At 36.7% G+C, this 23840-nt stretch overlaps 2 protein-coding genes across 2 annotated transcripts; both read right to left on the bottom strand.

The window, feature by feature from the left end:
• Positions 1 to 8725: 8725 nt before the first annotated feature.
• cldn18 (claudin 18) lies at positions 8726 to 10586 on the bottom strand. The gene is made up of 5 exons (XM_051700901.1): positions 10375 to 10586; positions 9973 to 10148; positions 9261 to 9380; positions 8943 to 9057; positions 8726 to 8831 (listed from the first exon to the last, which is right to left on the bottom strand). Exons 1-5 carry the CDS (start codon positions 10584 to 10586, stop codon positions 8726 to 8728), a joined length of 729 nt encoding a protein of 242 aa, XP_051556861.1.
• A 6082-nt stretch (positions 10587 to 16668) lies between these two features.
• On the bottom strand, positions 16669 to 17367 carry LOC127442708 (transcription factor Sox-14). The gene has a single exon (XM_051700900.1). It carries the CDS (start codon positions 17365 to 17367, stop codon positions 16669 to 16671), a length of 699 nt encoding a protein of 232 aa, XP_051556860.1.
• Positions 17368 to 23840: the final 6473 nt, after the last annotated feature.

The following is a 23840-nucleotide window of genomic DNA, read 5'->3' as shown; positions in this document are numbered from 1 at the left end:
CAAAAAAAAACTGGTAAAAAAAAACAAAAAAAAAACTGAAATGGTCATCTTGAATATTTTGAATCATATTCTTAAATATACTGAAAATGTTTTTTTTAAATATTGCTTGAAACAAAACATGTTTTTGAGTCGTATGCAAATATAGCTACTTGTAATTTAGCCGATGCTTTTATCCAAAGTTCATGACATTATTCCCATTTCAGGGACAGTCCCCATGGAGCAACCTTCATGGCAAGGGCACAATGGTAATAGCTCCAAGATTACTTCTTAATGAGTTTGAACCTGCAACTTTTCTTTATTCAGTATGCCTCACCACTCTGAACAACAAATATAGCTACATAGAGTAATTTTGCAATATAGGGTTTTATTCAAGTTTATAACTAAATGTTTAGTAAAAAAAAAATATATATATATATACACACACACACACACACCACACACACACTACTGGTCAAAAGTTTTGAAACACTTGACTGAAATGTTTCTCATGATCTTAAAAATCTTTTGATCTGAAGGCATATGCTTAAATGTTTGAAATTAGTTTTGTAGACAAAAGGGTTAGGTAGGGTAAATATTAATTTATTTCATTATAAAACTAAAATTTAATTACAAAAAAAAAAAGTTTTTGAAATTGATGACTTGGACCAAATAATAAAGAAAAGCAGCCAATAAGGGCCCAACATAGATGGTGTAGTGAATTTGGTAGTATAAATGTACACGGGATGGATTAAAGTGCCCGCGTACCTCCACCATTACATGTAGGGAAACAGTATGTGTGAGCTAGGAATTAAATTAAACTGGCCTTATTCTGCATTATTATGTAAGGAAATTTATAATGGAATTTAGTCGCGTTCGACAACCATTATAAATTAGATAAATGACAAATAACTAGATTATTATATAAAATTCTCCACCGTTAAAATCATAATACAACGTCTCGTTGTATCCGCTCACAATTTCTATTGTAAGGAATTAGCTTTAATAAGGGAATTATGATTAATTCTCTTATTGGAGTAATATTATTCTCATGGCTTATTGAAAATAATATTACACATATTTAGGTACAGCTTTGAAGCGAAATCTTTTAAAAACAGGGATGAGATTATTTATCAAAATATACCACTGTCAAATTATCTTTAAATGGGAAATATGAATAATTAATCATAACTTGTTATAATCAATTATAAATATTTTGATCAGTTAATAGAATTAACTTGATGTAGCTGAATTAACATTACAGTAAATTAATCTGTTCGTCCAGCGAACACTCAGTATTGATCGTCTATCAACTCTCAGAAAGGATATTTTTCGTGGCCACAGAAAAAAAACTCTTAGCATGTAGCTGTGATCAAATCGTTAAATTGACATTGATTTACAAGTAGACCAGAATCAACTCGCAAGAATGTACACAAAAGCTTTATTTAACTTAACCACGAACACATAACTAATCTAAACAAACACATACACACAAATCACGCATACATGTGAAATGGAAAAGTGAAAGTGAATGAAACTGGAACAGAACGGGAATGAAGCTATGAAAAGAGTCATTTAACCATCTGAAAGAACCATCAGTTTCTTACTTCAAAGCACCTTTGTTAACAAAGGGATTCACAGCTTATACTAAACCTCTGTTTAGTTAGTTCATTGTACGATCCTTGCAGTGCCTTGGCGGTTGAGAGAGCGCCTGGATGCAGTCTCAGGAGAAAGTCTTGATGGTTCCTTGAGTCGATGGTGTTGAAGTTGCAATCAATTTCTTCCACGTTGAATGAAGAAATGATGAACTTGCGGTATTAGTTTGACTCTGTTATGGTCGAGGAAGTTACACATGGCTTGACGTGTTTGAGGCCTGCCGGCCTGTGACCTCACGGTCGGACCAGTGTTTCCGGTCCCACATGAACAGCAACCATGAGCAGAAGGGAGAGAGAGAGAGGGAAGGAAGGGAGAGGTCACTCCGACAGTGCCCTTTAACTCCTGAGGGAGGTCACTCCTCTCGAGTTTGGCTTGACCAATGAGAAAGGTGCAATTTTCCGACGGGAAAGGTTCCTTTGTTTGGAAGCTGACTCATTTGCATGATTGCAGTAAGCTAGCAGTTTGTGCCCCTTTATGCTCTGATTAATATAACAAGCATACAATGCATGCTATAAGGGGGTGCTATAAGCCAATGTTTAGGGCATCACACAAGGATTAATTTGATAGGAAGCATGATACTAATAATTTTACATTATCTAGTGGTTCTGTCATAAAATGGTATACAGTTCAAAAGACACTATACGAGACAGTAATAAGCATACACACAATGTCCTGAGGATATGCATGTTCATTTATAGAATGGAGTGAGTTTCTTCTCAGCCACATTCCTTTGCTTGTGGCTACCTTCCCCCACATGGAATGTCTCTGAGGTCCACTAGTTGCTGGACCAGTGTCAGCAAAGGGGGAGTAAGAGCTGATAATGATTAGTGGGAGAGCAGACATCTCGGAGTCTGCTTGGGCCTACTTGGTCTTTGCTTGTTACTGTCTTGAGACATCTGTTGGATTATTCATTAAATAATGAATAATTGTGTGTCTGATTGGTCCAGATGCTACAATGGGAACTCCTTTAATACTCTTTAAATAGCATCCCAGGGTGATAACTTTCTCTGGTTGAGAAAATGTCAAGAGTACATGTCTGCAATTTCTAAGCAAAGGGTGACTACTTTGAAGATGCTCAAAAATAACAGTTTTGATTTATTTTGGATTTTGTTTAGTCACAATATAATTCCCATAGTTCCATTTATGTTATTCCATAGTTTTGATGACTTTACTATTATTCAAAAATGTGAAGAAAAAAAATTATAATAAAGAATAAGTGTTTCAAAAATTTTGAGTGTGTGTGTGTGTGGGGGGGGGGGGGGCGCAGCACCACCAAGATGCCACTGTTGGGCCCTTGAGCAAGGCCCTTGACCCTATCTGCTCCAGGGGCGCCATGTCATGGCTGACCCTGCACTGGTCCATCTAAAATTTTCAATGTATGTGAAACTACAGAATTTAATTTAAAAAAAATTAATAATAATAATAAAAAAAAGGATATCAACCATTAAAATTTTTTTAACTTATAAATAACATTATCACAGGTTTTTCTTTTTCATTTTTTTTTTCTCTCCAAAAAACAAGTATAAACAAGTAAATATATAATCAGCATCTAGATTTCACCTGGATCTTTTTCGACCCACATGTGCATTTAAGGAGGGTAAAACTGCGTGCACGTAATAGGGTTAAGAATCAGTGAGAACCAAGAAACATTGTAGTCTTGTAGCATCAGAGTAATCCAAATATTTTCAGCACGAAGGAAATTATACAGGGATGCAAACTACTCGTCTTTCAGCTAAAGTCACCTTTCCTGAAGCAAATTTGCCCACATGTTTGGTGAAATTTTCTTAATTTTTCTTAATAAAAAGGGTTGCATTGAGCTTAAACACTTAAAAAAAGCTTTAAATACAACAAGCAAATCAACAGAATTTATATATCTCGAACACCTGCTGTGACTTTTTCAACAGTCATGAGTTTGCATCCCTGATTATAGTTCTGCTGAGCAATGCGTTATGGTTTCTTGCACAACTGACAAAAAACATTCAGTGCATTCAGAAAGTCTTTTTTTTATTTTATTTTATTTTATTTTTTTACATTTTGTTATGCAGCCTTATGCTAAAATGCTATGCTATTATTTTTTTCACATCAGTCTACACTCCATATCGCATGATGACAACGCAAAAAACAGAATTTTGATAACTTTGCAAATTTATTAAAAAGAAAAAACTGAAATATCACTGTTACGACCCCCAATATGCCTAGGGCAGGGGTACTCAATAGGCGGACTCCGGTTCGGATCCGGACCGAAGGACAATTCAGTCCGGACCGAGATCTAAACCTTTGTGCTAGTTATATGACACCTGGCTAAGTGATTGTGCAAGCAGTTTATTCTCGCGCTGAACGCGCTTTTATCCTGCTCTCCGCATAAAGCCTGATTCACTGTACGTAGACGCAGGCGCGGTTATTTTAAAAACAGTAGCGGAGACACCACTACAAATACTGGCATCTTTCGCTTAAACATACTGCAGACAACAAAAATGAAGAAAAGTGAAACTATCTTCATCTGTTTGATATGTGATTCAGACGGTTCAGCTAAGCCAGGTTTGTTAACGTGCCACCTTTAGACTATCCTGTTTTTTCCGTCTAGATTTAGCTTTATTAATCAGCATGTCACGAGCGTTTCATAATAAACAAACAGATTTTTGTTCTGATTTTGTAAAAATTAATCACAGATGTCATCATGGCATGGGTGGCAAGGAAAGCCTACTTATATTTAAACAAACAGTAGGCTATTGTAATGCTTCACTGTTATGTAAATTGTTTTTTTGTTGTTAGTAGATTCTCACTTATATTTTTATAAGAAAATATAAAAATGGTCCATTCAGACTTTTACATTTTTATACATTTTCTCTCAGGGGACATCCCTGAACCCACAGTATTATTTCATCAGTCAAAAGGCCTCCTATGTCCCATGAACAGGTATAGATTCTGAATATTTCAACACAATGACTGGACTGCTGTCATTCAGCTTCAAAACAAACTGTTGATCTTATCTTTTAATATTCATATCCAAGTGCCCTCGACTGATGAAGTCTTGATGAAATATTTTAATCGTTTGGCAGAAGATCTCTCAGACCCCACTACTTTGGCTGTCTCTGGGCCCCCAATATCCTCATCCCTGCCCAGTTTTGAAGAGACTATTTTGACTGTTTAGAATTTTATTTTTATGTATTTTTTTTTTTTTTTTTACAAAGTACTATTACTGCCAATGTGGCAAGTTATAAAAACTATTCAAAAATATATATTATATAATTTCATAGCCATATGACACCGTGTAAAAGCTACGTTCTATTATCCAGACTTTTGCTGGGAAGGAAATGTATAGACCAGGGTAGGGTTGCACCAGCTGTGCGTAAGGTCTCACTTAAGTTGGGACGTAAAGTTCACACTAAGGGCTTAGTAACTACTAGTTAGTTTGTAACCAGGGCCATAGCTGGGGTGACATGTGGTAACAATTCTAGGGGCCCAAAGGTACAGGGGGCCCCACAAAAAATTCTAAACTGTATTTTTTAATAGGAAAGGTGCCCAGAGCAATATAAAGTCAGGGGGCCCAGATTATCTTGCTACAGCCCTGTTTGTAACAAAGTGGTTAATTTGGTTGCACCACCTGTTATAAAGGTCATAAGCTCTCTGTAAAGTAATGCATAGACACATTATGATGTTTACTTGTATTTATCCAATAAGCAGCCTTCAAATTTGTACACAGAAGTGTTAAAAAGCCGTAAATTTCAGTTTGATCTTGTTACGGTTGATGTTCAAACCTTGTTTGCTCACGTAAGTGTCAGCTGTAATAAATTATATCCCCATTAAAATACAATATGTAATAAAAGTAGATTTAATAAATAGTATATTTGCCCTGTGTAAATAACAATATATAGGAACCTTATCTAAAATAAATAAGGGGTGATAAATAAATACCAATACATTAGGCTGGAAAAACAGACATTTATTAATTTTAATATCCTGTATATATTTTGAATGTGTCGAAACTTGACACCGGGTGACGCAGCCTGAAAACTGCACCAGAACGGTTTCATGCTGAAGAGCCGCATAAACGTAAGCTTTTTTCTGTCTCATAAATGTAAACGAGTGTAAATTTCAACATCATACTGTATGTCGAAAGGATTGGAGCCTGTCACGCAAAACATGAGCTCTTTGATGTCCAAAAATATTAGTCTGCTTTTTTATTCCAACCATTACTCCTGGTCGGAGGCTGCCGTAAATATTTAGTTTATACGTAGGGTTGCTTCCTGCCTAAGTTTAATGGTGCAACGCTCAAATATTTAGTTGTGCGTAAATTGTGACTTTTAGTGCCCATTTGCGCTACAACTAGGCTATGTTGTAACTTACGTATAGCATGGTGCAACCAGACCCTGACCTCTTGGAACTTTGAGTACCCCTGGCCTAGGGGTATAAAATTTATAAGAATAAATTATTGTTGTGGATACTGGGTACATAAAAGACCAAGACAACAGAGCTATATCACAAACAAAGTGGTTTATTTATATACAAATGGTAGATGCAGTGAATAGTGAGTAATATACAACAGTTGAAAATTTGAAGTATTTACAATGTTTACAGTACCGATAGACAAAATGGAGAAAAGAGACGTGAGTGGCGCCAAATCAAAGAACAAAAAAAAAAAAAAAACTTTACCCCAATCCCTCTAGACTGTCTAACAAAAGAAAATTTGAAACTCAAAACCAATTTTCAGCGTCAAGACGCCTATAAACAGATAGGAAAAATAAATAAATAAACATAATAATTATATATATATATACATATATACATACATATACACATTAATTACATTAAACCATGCACAGCATTAAATTCTTTAATGCTTTAAGATATTTTAAAATAGCATTGTATGCTTTTCCTTCCCCTCCAGAATTTTTAGCTGCAATGTAAATTTAATGTGGTGTCACCCATTTCTCTAAATCATTTAAATAAGCTCTGCTCTTTCTTTCCCATATTCACTACACTTTAACAGTTCATGCTCAACTGTCTCTGCTTGACCACAGTGATAACACTGTCCCATATCATGTTTTCCTATATTGTAAAGTGAGCGATTTAATCTAGAATGACCTGTTCAAAGTCGAGTAATTATTGAATCTTCTTTACTGTTATTATAATCCATCCTCTCAATTCCTACTTGTTTATGAATATTATACAAATGTCTGCCCTTAATTTCTCTATTCTATGCTTCTTGCCATTTGTTATTAAAGTATGCTTTAATTCTTCATTTGATTTCAGCCTTGCTCAATTACATTTGTTTCTCTATTTCTGTGTGTTTTCGGGCCTGTTTTGCCAGTTTGTCAACAACTTAATTGCCTTCCACTCCCACATGAGCTGGAACCCACAAAAAGGATATTAATACCTGCATATTATGAATTCTTAACAGACTTGCAAGAATCTCATGGGTGACTCCCGGCATTTCGTTTTGGACAGGCTTTTAAACAGTCGGAGGAACGGCAAATTGACGGAGATAGGGCAATGACGTCAGACCGGTAACAATGATTGACGCATCAATTATCCAATGGCAAGTGTCTGTGAGCATGATAGGAGGAGATGGGACAGAGAGAGAGAGAAAACACAACAACAAATCAAAACACAAACACATATATACAGGACGTAACAATCACATTGACGTAAGTATTCAGACCCTTTGCTATGACACTTGAAATTTAGCTCAGGTGCATCCCATTTCTCTGGATCATCTTTGAGATGTTTCAACACTTTGATTGGAGTTCATCTGTGGCAAATTCAATTGATTGGACATGATTTGGAAAGGCACACACCTGTCTACATAAGGTCTCACAGCTGAAAATGCATTTCAGAGCAAAAACCAAGCCATGAGGTCAAGGGAACTGCCTGCAGAGCTCAGAGACAGGATTGTGTTGAGGCACAGATCTGGGGAAGGCTACAATTTTTTTTTGGCTGCATTGAAGGTTCCCAAGAGCACAGTGACCTCCATAATTCTTAAATGGAAGAAGTTTGGAACAACCAGAAATCTTACTAGATCTGGCCGCCCGGCCAAACTGAGCAATCGGGGGAGAAGGGCCTTTCTAAGAGAGGTGACCAAAAACCCGATGGTCACTCTGGTTGAGCTCCAGAGATCATGTGTGGGGATGGGAGAAACTTGCAGAAGGACAACCATCACTGCAACACTCCACCGATCTGGGCTTTATGGTAGAGTGGCCAGACGGAAGCCTCTTCTCAGTGCAAGACACATATAAAAGCTCCTGAAGGACTCTCAGACTGTGAGAAACAAGATTCTCTGGTCTGATGAAACGAAGATTGTATTGTTTGGCCTTAATTCCAAGCATCATGTCTAGAGGGAACCAGGCACCACTCATCACCTGCACAATACCATCCCAACGGTGAAGCATGCTGGTGGTAGCATCATGCTGTGGGGGCAGGGGGTTTTTCAGCGGCAGGGACTGAGGGACTGGTCAGGGTTGAAGTAAAGCCGAATGCAGCAAAATACAGATATATCCTTAATGAAAATCTGGTCCAGAGCACTCAAGACCTCAGACTTGGCTGAAGGTTCACCTTCCAACAGGACAATGACCCTAAGCGTACAGCCACTGAGCAAGACAATGCAAGTGTGGCTTTGGGACAACTCTGTGAATGTCCTTGAGTGGTCCAGCCAGAGCCCAGACTTGAACCCAATCGAACATCTCTGGAGAGACCTGAAAATGGCTGTTCTCTGATGGTCCCCATCCAACCTGACCGAGCTTGAGAGGATCTGCAGAGAAGAATGGCAGAAAATCCCCAAATCTACGTGTGCAAAGCATGTCGCATCATACCCAAAAAGACTTGAGGCTGTAATCACTGCCAAAGGCGCTTCAACTAGTACTGAGTTAAGTTTCTTAATACTTATGTCAATGTGATTTTTCAGTTTTTTCTTTTGACTAAATTTGCAAAGTTATCAAAAATCTGGTTTTTGCTTTGTCATTATGGGGTATAGAGGGTAGATTTATGTGAAAAATGTATAATTTAAAGCATTTTAGCATAAGGCTGCAACATAACAAAATGTGAAAAAAATGAAGGGGTCTGAATACTTTCTGAATGCACTGTACGTCTTCCTTGATTAACATTTTTGTTCTCCATCCATTCTCTTAAGATGGCACTCTTCATCATCTTCTCTGCACTGGGCTGGGGCTTCATAAACATGTCCCTGTCCCATATTATTGTTGCTAAAATAGAACATGTTACTTAGTGTTAACCTATATACATGTCAGTTGTCAGCTGAATATGTGTAATAGGATTTATATTTATATATACGATAGAAAGATGCATTGACTTACTTTTGGATTCCCTTGACTGCAATGCACATTAAAATTCCTTCCAGAAGTAACAAAGCTCCTCCTACCCAGGCTATAAAGAGGATGGGACCAAATATGTACCTGATCATTGAGAAACAAGACAAAAAGAAAAAAGAACAGGAAGTGATGCATTTCACACCTAACAAACAGTTGTGCAAATTAGAGACCAGGGACCAGTTGTGGAAAAGTAATGTACACTTGTCGTCAGCTGTTATAATGTTTTACAGTACCATGTGTTTTTTCTCAGAGATTGTTCTGCATCTTACTTGGGAGCAAGCATATCCATTCTAACCTGTATGACCAATCCATCTACACACTGGCACTTGACTCCTAGTTTTCCTTGATTTTGATTGTAAGTGGTCATCATGAAACTAGCCTCTATTTGATTGGCATACACTGATGCTCCAGAAATTGAACAAAGAACAAAGATGATGTGGACCGTTTAGAGTTTACTTCAACAAAACAAAGGTCTGTGATACAAGGAATTATTTTAACAATAAGAACTCTTGGGGGGCCTGGGTAGCTCAGCGAGTATTGAGTCGCGAGTTCGAATCCAGGGCGTGCTGAGTGACTCCAGCCAGGTCTCCTAAGCAAAAAAATTGGCCCAGTTGCTAGGAAGGGTAGAGTCAAATGGGGTAACTTCCTCGTAGTCGCAATTAGTGGTTCTTTCTCTCAATGGGGCACATGGTAAGTTGTGTGTGTATCGCCTCCACATGCAGAGTCTCCGCGTTGTCATGCACAATGAGCCACGTGATAAGATGCATGGATTGATGGTCTCAGAAGCAGAGGCAACTTTGAGATGAGTTACCACCCCACCACGAGGACCTACTAAGTAGTGGGAACTAGGCATTCCAAATTGGGAGAAAAGGGGATAAAAAAAACAAAAACAATAAGAACTCTTGATGGATAATATTTTATCTGCTATAAGATGCATTGTAGTTATAGTCTTAAAGACTTAATAGAAACTGAAACATCAGAGCAGTTTTAGTTATGAAATAAATAAGCCACTGTGTACCAGCAATGAAAAAAATAATTCCTGAACTTAGCGTCATTTTGGTCTTGGTTGATTTCACCATACTTCTCATTTTAAGGCACCTTAGAGAGAACAGTCCAATCAAAACTGCAATCACACTTATCTCAATGGCCACTATCATCAGTGCTCTTACAGCTTTAAACAATCCTGAAAACAAAACAAACAAGAAAAAGAAAAACAGAAAAGAACAGAATATTAGAGTCATTCAAGAATATTACCACCTTTAATTCAATTACTTTTGTTTGGTCTATTCATGATAATATTGTTGACTGAGTGTGGACTCGGACAGTTCTGTTTTTCACAAATCACCCAATTCTTCATATTAGACTCAGTACACAAATTAGGCTACAGCAAATAAACAATCTCAACCTAACTGAGCAGCCTTGAAGGTCAGAGAGCGATTGGCACTCTGTGAATCCAGTAGTGGGCACCTCACAGTTCCACCAGAGCCCTCTATAAGTGTACACACAAATTACCATGTCCCCCTGTCGATCTTTGTCACACCATTTATCCTCAACTGTGGCAGCAAAAACTCCAGCCATACCAATAAGGCCTAACACAAAACCTCCAGTCTGCAGCACTGTGGCAACCATTTTTCTTCTGTTTTCCTTTCTCAATCGAGCATTTGGTAAAGTTTGTGGTGAACAGTATTGGGTAAGTTACTTTCAAAAAGTAATCCACTACTGATTAATGATTACGTCTGTAAAAATTTAATCTGATTACTTTACTGAATACTTTGTTGGGAAAGTAATCAGATTACTAATTACTTTACTTTCTAATTTACTTTAACTTTCTTATCTCAGATATGCTGTAGTAGTATCTTCAGGTGTGTGTGTGTGTGTGTTTTTGTGTGTGTGTCCGCTGTCTTCAACCTTCTTAGCTGTGTGTGGCATGTTTGTGTAGGCTACAGTATGCTTGTTTACCTGTGTTTGTGTTGGTGTAAAAGACAGAAAAAGAATACTAATGAACTAGAAACATTTCTGAAAACACATTTGCAAACAGCTTTGATAGTAAATCCACTGTGTATTTGAATGCTTGTTGTTTCTTTTCAGTGTGAATATACAGGTTTGCTTGTGTGTTGCATCATGCATGTGTATGTGTGCATGTACAGTATGTCTTTTTGTGTGGGTTTACACAACTTTACAGAGAGTGGATTATTTCTACCTCCCTGCTTGTGTTTGGACGAATTGAGTATCCTTTATCACTTGGGCATCTGTAATGCTACTGCATTGTGTTTGTGTTTATTGTGTACAGTACATAAATAACATAAAAGAGCCGTTTGCTTAGCGACGTCTTTTTAAAGACACTGTTCAGCAAATGTTTCCACCTCTGTCAGATGGGAACATGCATTGTTTTCCATATACACCAAAACCGATCCCCTCTCCTCCAGAGGCAGCTGCAGAGGACAGACACACGAAGGAGGCACGTGAGGATGGGGTAGAGCGCAGAGATTTGAGGAGGATTTGTTGCAGGTGTTGTGTCGAACTCTGTTTCCCTGTCGGGATCTGTTTCCGCCCAGCAGATCTGTATGGGGGGAACAGTATCTGATGGTAACATTCTCCGCTGTCAGAATGCATTCCCCCATGCACAAACTTAAGCCTAACTTACCTTACAGTACCCTACCTACCCTAACCCTAACCTACCCTACCTACCCTAACCATAACCCCATACCCTATCAGGGCTAGAGGGAAACAGATTCCGATGGGGAACACAATTAGATACAACACCGGCCCAGCCTTGCTTGCCTCTCTCCTCCAGCCAGGGCTGGGAGCACACTGACACAGAGCTTGCTGAGATTGATTGTGAGTGCATGAAAACTTGAAACATTGCGTCCATGGTAACACAGCTCACTCATCTGCCATCGCCTCTATACGTGTCCGTATGCTCATTAGCTGACACAGCAACACACATAAAAGTACTAACATAGGAACTTAATACATTTTAAAATGCATTCTACTTAATATTATTGTCTTAGCAATACATGTGTAATCCAAGTAACGTAAATTTATTCATGTCTGCAACTGTAATTAGATTGCTTATTGTTACATTACTGCGTTATGGCAGATGTAATTAGATTGCAGTAACGCATTACTTTGTGACGTGTTACACCCAGCACTGGTGGTGAAAGGCCTCAAATGAACTGTGGCTTGACAGGGTGAGGTGGTTTTTTAATATCGAGAGTGTGAGCGTGCATGTAAGTTCTCACATGCACACTATAAGGGTGATGCACATGATAATCTTTGAATGACCATAGTTCCACCTACTACCACCACTGGTCTGAGCATTAACCAACACAAATTATACATGAGATCATTTGATGTATAATATCTAAGAACAGTTCAGACAGGCTTCAAAATGTCTCACCTAATATTTGATCATTTTGTCTCAGTGAGTAAACATTTAATTCAGGATTGGTTCCTGTACACTAGCAGTGATGCTGAATGCATTCAAATACTGATTCTATTAACAGTCAATAAAAAGAGTCTGACTGACATAATGAGTAATGAATTTAATTAGTTTTTTTTTCTTTGTTTTTTTTTTAAAGACAGGAAACAAAAGATAACTTCTCCTTAGTGAAATAATGTGTAACATGAGCAAGGATTGAGAATTCAAAACAATATATTTTATAGCATTTATATGTGATAAAAATGTACAGGTATATCATCCAATAAAAACATTTTTATGAACATTATGAACAACTAACAAATACATACATTATTAGTGCTTGATATTGTTATGCAGTAAATAATAATAATAAAAAAAAAGTATAATATGCATTTGTTTTAACAGGTAGTCATTTTAAAGTGCAAGCTCTAGAATAATCTGATAATCTAAGAAATTGTCACAATCAGAGGGAATGATGAGGCTCAGGACCCAAGCGCAGAGTTATAAAACAAAAAACAAAAGATTAATTAATATAACAAAAAGGGCAAAAATAAACCAAAACTCCCACAAGGGGGAAAAACAAACATAAACAACCCTGTAAAGGAAAAAACTCCGTCCAGTGCAGAATATCTTCTCAGAGTTGGACTGGGACAGACAGACAGGGAATCAGGACCAACCGGACCGAACCGGGGAATCATAAACAGGACTGACTGGAAAACAAGACGAACTGGCACTGGACAGCACACACCATGAGGCTAAAATAGGGAGAGAAATCAAACAGATTAACAGGGGACAGGTGAGGCAAATTAACTAATAATAAGAAAAACAAGGTGGTGGGGTATGACGTAAGACAGAGAGACACACGGCGTTACTGAAACAAAACAAAGCCACATGCTCTCACAAGACAACAAAATGCCCGAATGGCATGAGCGCACATCTCCAAGACAATATATGCTCATGCCAACCGAAAACAAGATGAGAGAACGCGTAGCAACGCCAAACAACACGATGCCACACATTCTCACACTAAACGAAACCTGAGCGTTCATTGCAAGGCAAACGCCACACGATGCATGCAACAGGCAACAAAAACAAGACAGGACACCTGTGCAAGAGTTCGGCCACACACAAACCCGAAATCTCAGACTGAAGTGACCGAACCTCAGCACAACTTAAATAAAGAGACAGACATAAACTATTGATGCAAGTGCATGCTGCCAAGATGACATAAGCGCGATGAATCCACGTCAATAACAGACAGACATGGAGAATGAGTGTCCAGATCCCAACACAGACCGAAACCAAACCAGACAGGAAGTCAGGATCCTCGGCAGGGAATACAACCGAAACCATCCGCTCACACAAAGACAGACAATGAAACACAAGACATACATGGGACATGATGTCACGGTCCTGTCAGACAAAAACCCAGACTGACAGAGTGACAGGACCTTGACAAAAATAACATACTAACACTAGAAATAACTTAGAAACTGATGTGTCCAAACATTGGCTGCACTTTTCATAGAAGATCCAATGCTTCTAACATCTAACATATCATCCAGGTGGATGCTGCACACTGATGGTGGTTGAGGAGTGTCCCCTGTTAACGGTGTAAAGCGCTTTGAGTGTAGTGTCAGAAAGCGCTATATAAATGTAACGTTCATTCATTCATTCATATAGGGGAGACAGGAACATTATTAAAATGTGTCAGGAAAATTTTCTGTTCAGATTCTGGTTGACTAAACATATACAATTAGTCTTTAAAGGAATAGTTCACCCAAAACTGAAAATTCTCTCATTGTTTATTCACCCACAAGCCATCCCAGATGTATAAGACTTTCTTTCTTCTGCAGAACACAAACAAAGATTTTTAGTAGAATATTTCAGCTCTGTGGGTCTATACAATACAAGTGAATGGTGACCAGAACTTTGAAGCTCCAAAGCAGCATAAAAGTAATCCATAAGACTCCAGAGTTTAAATCCATATCTTCAGAAGCGATATAATAGATGTGGGTGAGAAACAGATTATTATTTAAGCCCTTTTTTTTTTTTTTTTTTTTACCATACATCTCCACTTTCACATTAATTTTCTCTTTCAAAATGTGAATGTGAAAGTTATAGTTAAAAAGGACTCAGCAAAATGCAATTACCAATTACTCTTATATGATCTATTTTTAACCATTTTTTTTATTTTTATTTTGAGGCTTTTGTATTTATTTATTTCAATTCTGATGGAAACTTGAAACTTGTGAGTGACTTGATGCAGACTTTTCACAATTATTTCGTTTCTGTTGATGCATTTTTCTAAATGTTTGTGTGTGTGTGTGTGTATGTGTGTGTGTGTGTGTGTGTGTTAATTTTATGTTGTGCAAATTTGCATCAGCCTTACATGTGATGACATAGCATGATACCAAATCTATTATTCATGCAACTATAATAAGTACATATGCTTATAACTTTACTTGTGCTCATGAATCTAATGCACACATCCTTTCTTATCTGCATCAGCGAACATTTGAAAAAACACAGTATTATGAACTTATCAATTTGCATGAAATTTGTGTTATAGAAAGGCCTACACTGTAAAACAAATATAGTGTGAGTTTACAGTAAACTCCTGGCTAATAGTTGCATGACTTTATTTTACAGTAGTATTTCTATTATTACAAATAAAATAGAACTTTATTCTGTGATTTTGCACTGAACAGGGCCAAGGGATGACTGAAATTTAGCAGTGTTGGGTTGTCTGATCACAATTATTTAATATACATTCTTAATTTGCAATCTTTGTTAATTGTCACTATTGTTAATTTTTGTATGTAGAGTGTTGATATCAATCTGTGTCTGGTTGAAACGTGACATTTAAAAGTTTTTGAAAAATGAAAGTAATCATATTATTGCATACATCCCTTCCTCATTGATTGTTTAAAATAAATATATTTCATTACTTTTAAATATTGTGATCAGACTTGAAGTCAATTACTAAACTGAGCTCCTCCATGTATTTCAATGCAATATATTGTGTTCTTAAACACAGCTGCACCAGCTGGAAAAAAATTAATTTGAAATGATTAAGTCAACATTCCCATTCAAAGGGAACACTAAACACCATAATGGTGACTTAAAATTAAACACTATTTTCCCACAAAGCGATATATATATATATATATATATTTTTACTGTAATTTGTTTTGTAACAGCAGAAAATGACCTAGCTTGCATCGATTTTACAGTAAAATTCTGAATACAGCATTTCATTTTAAGAAATTACTGTTAAATCTTGTAAATTCCTGGTGATTTTTTACAGTGTACTTGTGGATATTGCATTGATTTTTGTATTATGTGAAGGCACTCCTAACAAAAATGTGTTTGCTGCTGACGTTGAACAATGCTTGACAAAGAGCCAAACACATAACATGCTTCAAACATTTATGTATCCTTACATGTAAACTTCAACTAAACTTCCAATGACTGTATCTTCCCAATTTTGAAATGATGGTCATTTTCTTCCCGTTTGGAAGTGGACTGTGCACTGACTCTCCTTATTGCCGCCATATGTATGTATAAGATTTCTGAACACATTCTTTAATAAAAGAGAAAATTGTAGGTTTTTCATGTCAGAATAAAAACACAAACAAACCAAAAACGTAAACCAAAGAAGTTCTGTTATAATATAATAAGACTAGACAAAAAATGTACATGCAGAAAAAATCCTACACATACTGTACATACACTCTTACAAGTTGATGATCTGTATATCATCTATATCTGTTAATCTATAACAAATCAAAATAAAAACACCCTTGATTTGTTTTACATTGTATTTTTTATGCTTCTGGCATGTTGAAAAATGTTTTGAATGTGTTCATTGCATTTTCATTTATTGAAAAATATTTTGTAGGTCAAAATACAGTATAATGTCAATACACTTACAGTAAATGACAAATCACTTGATGTCTGACATTTGACTGAGTTAGAATTCATCTTTGGCTCTGAGCAGTAAGTAATAAATAAATGTGACAACAAATTCAGATATACTATATTTAGTCCATACACGAGAATGGAAAACAATAACATAATTTCATATCCACATATTACTGTCTTTGATCATGCACCAATTACATAAAAAGTCACGTTTCGTAGCGTTATACTTTCCCAGTGTTGTACATTTCTTTTAAGAATCTTTATTCAAGCTACACTTGAAATTAGCCAAACTGAGGAAGAAAAAAGAAAAAAAAGAAAAGAAAAGTAGACTTCTGATGATTAACTTTTTTAATAGTATAGTAATCACGGATTCACCAGCGCTGCAGAGTTTATTCCAGTCTTGCCCATACCGGGAAAAACTATGTAGGCAACTGGAGGTGTCAAACTCGCAGAAGACCATGGCGAACAGTTACATGGCACCAGGTATCCGGGGTTTGTGTGCACATACTGACCGGGGCATCCCAGACTCGCAATGGGCCTGTGACCACTCTGATATCCCAAAGCTGGGGCGAAAGGTACCGATCCAGATGTTAAAGCGTGTGGAAGCACTTGTTCATGTTCAAAAGTAGTGTTATTGTTCAGATTCATTTCCACGAAAGCATGTTGCAAGGGCGCAGCTGCGTGGAGAGATAGTGGTTTGTCTGGTGGGACCAAATAGGCATCGGATGAGATCCCTCGAAAATCTTCTCCAAGATATGGCAAAGCGAATAGTCTTTCCTTCCTCAGCAAACTCTTGGGTTTGCGTCTTGGTCGATATTTGTAATCTGGATGCTCTCTCAAATGTTGGGCGCGTAATCTTTTGGCCTCGTCGATGTATGGTCTTTTTTCAGACTCAGAGAGCATTTTCCACTCGGCACCGAGTCTCTTGCTGATCTCAGAGTTGTGCATCTTTGGATTCTCCAATGCCATCTGTCTTCTCTGACCTCGCGACCAGACCATAAAGGCATTCATTGGTCTCTTGATGTGGTCCATGGGCTTCTTCACCATGTTCATGAAATTCATTTGCTGCTTTGCGTCACTAAAGAAAAAAGTTTCTGTAACACCTACAGGTATATTTATATCATCTACGGAAAGAGGGGATTCTTGCTCTGATGAGTTTATATACGGTCAAGGTCTATGCACGTCTGCTCTTCGGAGCATGGAGGTATGCCCAAGCGCCAATACAAATGATCGAAAAGAACGCGCTGTTTGAAAGGCAGGATTATTTCTTTGCCTCAAACACAGAAGTATGCGAGAAAGACCACTTGGTTTGTGAGATGCATGTTTTAAATATTTGTCACGTGCGGTGAGTTTCAAAGAAAGCTGATCTGGGAAGCGCGCGCTCTGACACACCTCGTGCGCCCAATCAGTGCGAGTGAGCAACATAATACAGTGACAATGATACCACAAAATCAGCGATTTCTGCAAAAAGGACACGTTTGAACTCAATAAATGAGTCTATAAAAGTTTAGGAAACCAATCCTCACTTATTGATCTTGGACTCAATTAAATGCTGTCCTTGGTCTTAAAGAATTGTTTACAACAAACGTTGGCTAAGGTTTTTACTCACAGAATAACAGATGCCAGTGAGAGCTTGCTCTTCCAGATGTGATATTCACCTCTGTGATTTTTCCAACTGTTTTGTCACTAGCTTGTCTGTTTGCAACATTCTCCTTTTCTTTTAACTGCACAGCTTTTGCAAAGAAAAGGCAAATGTAGCATGAATCAGAAAGAAAAGAGGGTGGGTTAAATTTTCCAATAAAACTACAGAACAAATTGATGCTTAATTTCATGTACACATCATATACACTCACTGAGCACTTTATTAGGAACACCTGTACACCTACTTATCCATGCTATTATCTAATCAGCAGATAGTGTGGCAGCAGTGCAATGCATAAAATCAAGCATATACGGGTCAGGGGCATCAGTTAATATTCACATCAACCATCAGAATGGGGAAAAAAATGTGATCTCAGTGATTTCACCCATAGCATGATTGTTGGTTCCAGATGGGCTGGTGAGTATTTCTGTAACTGCTGATCTCCTGAGATTTTCACACACAACAGTCTCTAGAGTTTACTCAGAATGGTGCCAAAAACAAAAAACATCCAGTGAGCATCAGTTCTGTGGACAGAAACGCCTTGTTGATGAGAGAGGTCAACAGAGAATGGTCAGACTGGTTTGAGCTGACAGAAAGGCTACGGTAACTCAGATAATCACTCTGTACAAGTGTAGTATGCAGAATAACATCTCAGAATGCACAACATGTCGAAACTTGAGGCGGATGGGCTACAACAGCAGAAGGCCACGTCGGGCATTTTATTAGGACATAGTGTTCCTAATAATGTGTTTGGTGAGTGTAAATACAATACACATGTTCACATTAACAGTTATTTTTTTGTCTCAGCATAAATGGATACCCGGATGATTTAAAATCCAGAAAAGAAACAAATTAGATCACAGGTAATTATTTTTTGCATTAGTTTTAAAACTATGCAAAATGCATGTGAATGAAAGTGATTTTGCATTATATCTGAAAAATAAAGTTGCATACAGTAAAGCATCTGCACAAGCTTGGATATTTGAGCCTTGGATACCCATATTAACTATGGATAATCTTGCCACATAAAATTCATTCCTAATATACCCACTGCTTGCGTGAATTGTTCAGATAAATGAGGGGAGCTTGAGCTGACCATAGGACAGTTGGGGGTTTGCGTCCATCATGAGATTTTATCTTTTGCACTAGGGGGTTTCTGACTCAAGTAATCATTGACCATGCTGTGAAACTGATTGCTTCTTATTTGACACTTATGGGTAGATAATATTGCCATTGAAAGAGCTATCATATCTATATTCTCCCTTTAGACACATTCTATCATTGCCTCCGTTGACAAGTAAGATGGAAAGAAAATAGCATTCTTCTTTATAAAGGACTTCTTAATATCTTAACTATGTATAATGGAAAAATAAATACCTTTTGCAACACTTTATTAGGCATTAGGTTAGAGAGGTTCACGGGCTATTCAAAATTGGGAGAGAGACAGATGCTTCTAAATCTAAATGTTTAATTTGTTGTCTTTTGTTCTCAGACTGTAAAAGCTAAGTTGTGGAAATAAAAATGCACTCATACATAGTGGGAAATACTGTGTTCAGACAAATAAGCATTTGATATTTGAAAAATAAGAACACAACACTGATTTTATCATAAATATACGATGATATTATAATGATTTAATATGAATATGTAAATTAAAACAGGTGTGTTTACAATAATTTGTTTGCTTTAGTATGCCTAATATCACATTTATATAATTTATACAAATAAAAAGTGTGAATACACTTAGGCAAAAGTTTCAAATAACTAATAATACTAATAATTACTGATAATAACTAATAATGGCAAGGTATTTAGAAGGATCTGGACAGTTTAATATTGCTATTCATTGAAAACGAATTATCTGAAGTCTAAACATAATGCACTGTATATAATGAATGTACCACCTGTTTAATATGTTTAAGAATGCACAAAACATACTTTGACTACTCAAGATTATTTCAAGGACTTTGAACACTAATGTTCTCTTTGCATGTTGCAACTATCTATAAATACAGAGAAATTGAAGCATGAAATATAAACCCGCTGATTACTCCTGGACCTTGAAGATATCTTGTGACACCTTCAAGCAATGCATTTTGAAAACACTTCCCAGAGCAATCCTACAGATTTTCTCTGCTCGGGTGGATAAAGTTTGTGGCTTGTGCTTACTTTAATCATATTTGAGAGAGGTCTTAATAGTCTTTCATGGAAATATTGCTGGTAAAATGTGTTGGAGGAATGTAGTAGAGCCTAAATCCTGAGAGGTGTCATGATCTATCCCTAGCCCCTGTGAAATTAATACTTACACTACACTGTAGATAAAGCAGGGGGACTTTATTGCCAGCCTATCTGCAAGCCTCAAATCACACCAGTCAGCAGTCAGTTAGAGACATTTGCAATAAGGCATTTCTGAGAAAAGCACTAAATGCAGGCTAAAGATTTCAAATGTGCCACAGCAAATTAAACGGAGCTTTCAAGTGAAATATGCCATGTAAGCAAGGCAATACTTCCTCAATATGAGTTGATGGGGGATAAACAGAATGTCTCTGAATTCTGTTTATCCCCCATGAATTCATATGCAGTATTTTGGTGCCATCGTACATTTAGTTATTACAGTTTATTGTTTAATCCAGAATAGCATATTCATTTTCAATACATGTAAAAAACATGTTACTTTTATAAAAGCACAGATGTAGTCTTTATTTCTTTATTTCTTAGTATATGGTATGCCCTCATTTTGCTTTAACTCTGGTGCATTTTTGGGATGCCGCCCGCAATTTTTCACTCTCATATTTAAAAGCTTACCATTCACACATATTTTGGACAAATTGCAAAAAATAGTCACATTTTTCAGAGAACAACACAAATAATAATAATAAAAAAGACTCCAATTATTAAAAAATAATATTGTATGTGTTTATAATCTTATGATAAATAGAAATTGTTTTGGGGAGAAAAAAAAATCTGTTATTGTCCTAAATTTGTAAACATGCAATTCTGGTTCTGTTCACTCTACCTCACTTTGAAAAGTCTCATTTCATTCCACTAGGTGGCAGAAAGCACTAGAATTATTATTTTTTTTCTCTATCACATTCCATCACAATATACAGATCTGAAATGTAGGTGGCACTCTGATGTATTTTAGACCTCACAGATGTTTGTCCATAGACATTCAGTCTAATTTTCAGTTCAGGCACCACCCTCGTTGTTTCAAGGCCTCTTAGCCTCTGAGTGGACTAGAAGTTCAATTTAGGTGTCATTAGAAAGCTGAGCTCCTCCCCTTTGCGATAATATAAAACATTTGATCTTCAATAGTCGAAAACCTATTTTCTGATGATTTGTTTAGCATCCATTTCCTTCTGGGTGGCATATTTTGTTCTGGACATCTAACATTGGATTATTCAGCCAAGCAAGATCATAGACAAATAAACAATGGCTCATTTTTTTTTTAGAGAACTTCCTTAGGTAAAAGCAGATATAAACTATTTAGCTATTTGGGGCTTACAGCTGCAGTTATCGGAGCATAAGAGAGATGTTTGTATTTGATGACTTACAGAAATCATATTTCACTTTGTGATTCTTTTGAAAATCTTTTGAACTGTAGTATTAGGTAATGGGGTAATTTTCAAAGCTAATGTTCTGATGCCTTATTTTGTTATTTTAAGTAACATAAATGCAGAAGTGATGGCAATCTCTGAAAAGTTCAGAGTGTACATAGTGGGTACATAGAGTGTAAGGGATTTCATTACAGCATCCACTCGAGCTGATTCAGACTCCACAAGTGCAAAACCAGATGATCCATGTTATCGCAGCATGATTTGAAAATGTTCCAAAACAGCATCTTGTGATGTTACTGGATGCTTGGCTCTGTCCTTATTTTGTACAAAGGAGTTAACATTTGTGTCAGTTTCATAAATTTGTTATTATCTGATATGTGACCTAGAAATATCTAGTGAAGAATCTAAAATATTTCTACTTCATATTACATAATTTTCTTTGTTTATAATATTTAAAAATTCTAAAACTATTTATTTCCAGGTTTAAATGAGAAAAAAACATCCCAGGTTTTCAATGTGGTCTCACTTTCAAACCACAATATAATAAAATATTTTCAAAGTTTTTTACCAAGGCAGTAAAGCATCTTGAATCGGTGTTAATATAATGCTACACTTTGCAAAACTAGACTGATGCAATTTCCATCACTGTCATCCATGTTGATACAATGACTTCGTCCATTTGGACTTGACATTCTTTCTGTTTTCCCGCGTCAAACTTACGTCAAACTCACCTACAGATGGCGCCACAGTGCATGTTAGGGGATGTTGGGTGGTATTTTTGTGTTTGATAAGAGCAGGAACGACAATCTGCCACGTGTTGAATATATTGCATCTGTTCTCCTCAGTAATCAGGATTTGTTTTTTTGTTTTTTGACATTTTATCCCATGCCACATTTTGTTACATACCAATAGGGATTCTGGGCTTCACAATTACACCTGACGGAGGCACGTTTAGCCTACCTGAAATTACTGATTTTCAAAAGCCTTAACAGTAGCAGTGAAAGCAAAACTTTGCAGTTTGGCTAATTGAGTCTGGTTCTGGCGGAATTCCTGGTGAACAACTACATTACCCATGGTCCAGCAGAGAAAGCTACATCACTCAGATGTCCGCTGACAGGGTTGGGAGGGTTACTTTTGAAATGTATTCCACTACAGATTACAGAATACATGCTGTAAAATGTAATTTGTAACATATTCTGTTAGATTACTCAAGGTCAGTAACGTATTCTAAATACTTTGGATTACTTCTTCAGCACTGGTAGATTTTTTCACTTGTTTTGACTATAAAAACTCAATCAAATTGATCTTGTTTTAAGGATTTTTAGATATTTTTACAGGAAAACAATAAAAAAATTCACATAAACAATAAGATGTTTTCCCTAATATCAATGGTCTTACTAGAGAATATGATCTAACATGGATTTTTTTGATAAAAAAATATGATCGTGCCTGGTAAAAGGTGCATGTAAAATGGCTAGAAATAGCATTTTAGCTTAGTGCGGCCAACAAAGCCCGCAATACGAACTCAGGAGCGACCGCCCACTCCAATGACGCACTGTGAATGAAATAATCGAATCGTCTCCCTTCACTCTTAAACTACTTAAATATGTGTATATATCTGAATATTTTGTGCAAATCGGACACGGTCACTGCGCTAATACACCATCAAGTGCATAAAAAAACAAAAAACAAAAGAAAATCTCCTTTTGTGTTCCGCAGAAGAAAAAAGTTATATGGATTTTGAATGACATGGGGGCGAGTAAATAATGACAGAATTATTATTATTGGGTGAACTATTTCTTTAAATTAAATATTGGTTAACTCGTGAACAGTGCTGGTAAGCTTTGAGAGCCCTTTAAGTGTGAAATATTTTAAAGGTGCACTCAGTAACTTTTGTCTTTGTGTCATCTTGGATTTACACTGACACCTAGCGGCTTGGATGCAGCATCATTTAAAATCAATAGTTTTCAGTTTCAGATGCCATTGTAGAAATGTAATATTCACAGTCAGCCATGATTAATCAGTGAAAGTGTCAAATAACAGTCGGGTACTGAGATTAAGCGAGTAGTATTTGGCGGGTCATGTGATTCTAACATGGCAGCCCCCATGTGTGGACCCTCTCCATGTAGAATAAAACAGCTTTTATAAGGTTACTGATATGACTGGAGTCTTCATTATAATATGAATGGTCATCATTTCCTACGTATATTGCAAAATTATAATTCATGTCTTTAGGAGTTAAACTTTTTTAATGAAGAAAAACATTTCTGAGTGCATCTTTAATTTCAGAAACCTACTGCGATGGGACTTTAATTCTGAAATACAGATACTCTGTG

This window comes from Myxocyprinus asiaticus, chromosome 6 (assembly GCF_019703515.2).
Source record: "Myxocyprinus asiaticus isolate MX2 ecotype Aquarium Trade chromosome 6, UBuf_Myxa_2, whole genome shotgun sequence".
NCBI lineage: Eukaryota > Metazoa > Chordata > Actinopteri > Cypriniformes > Catostomidae > Myxocyprinus > Myxocyprinus asiaticus.
The sequence above is the reverse complement of the archived record's forward strand: the minus strand, read 5'-3'. Positions and strand labels throughout refer to the sequence as shown.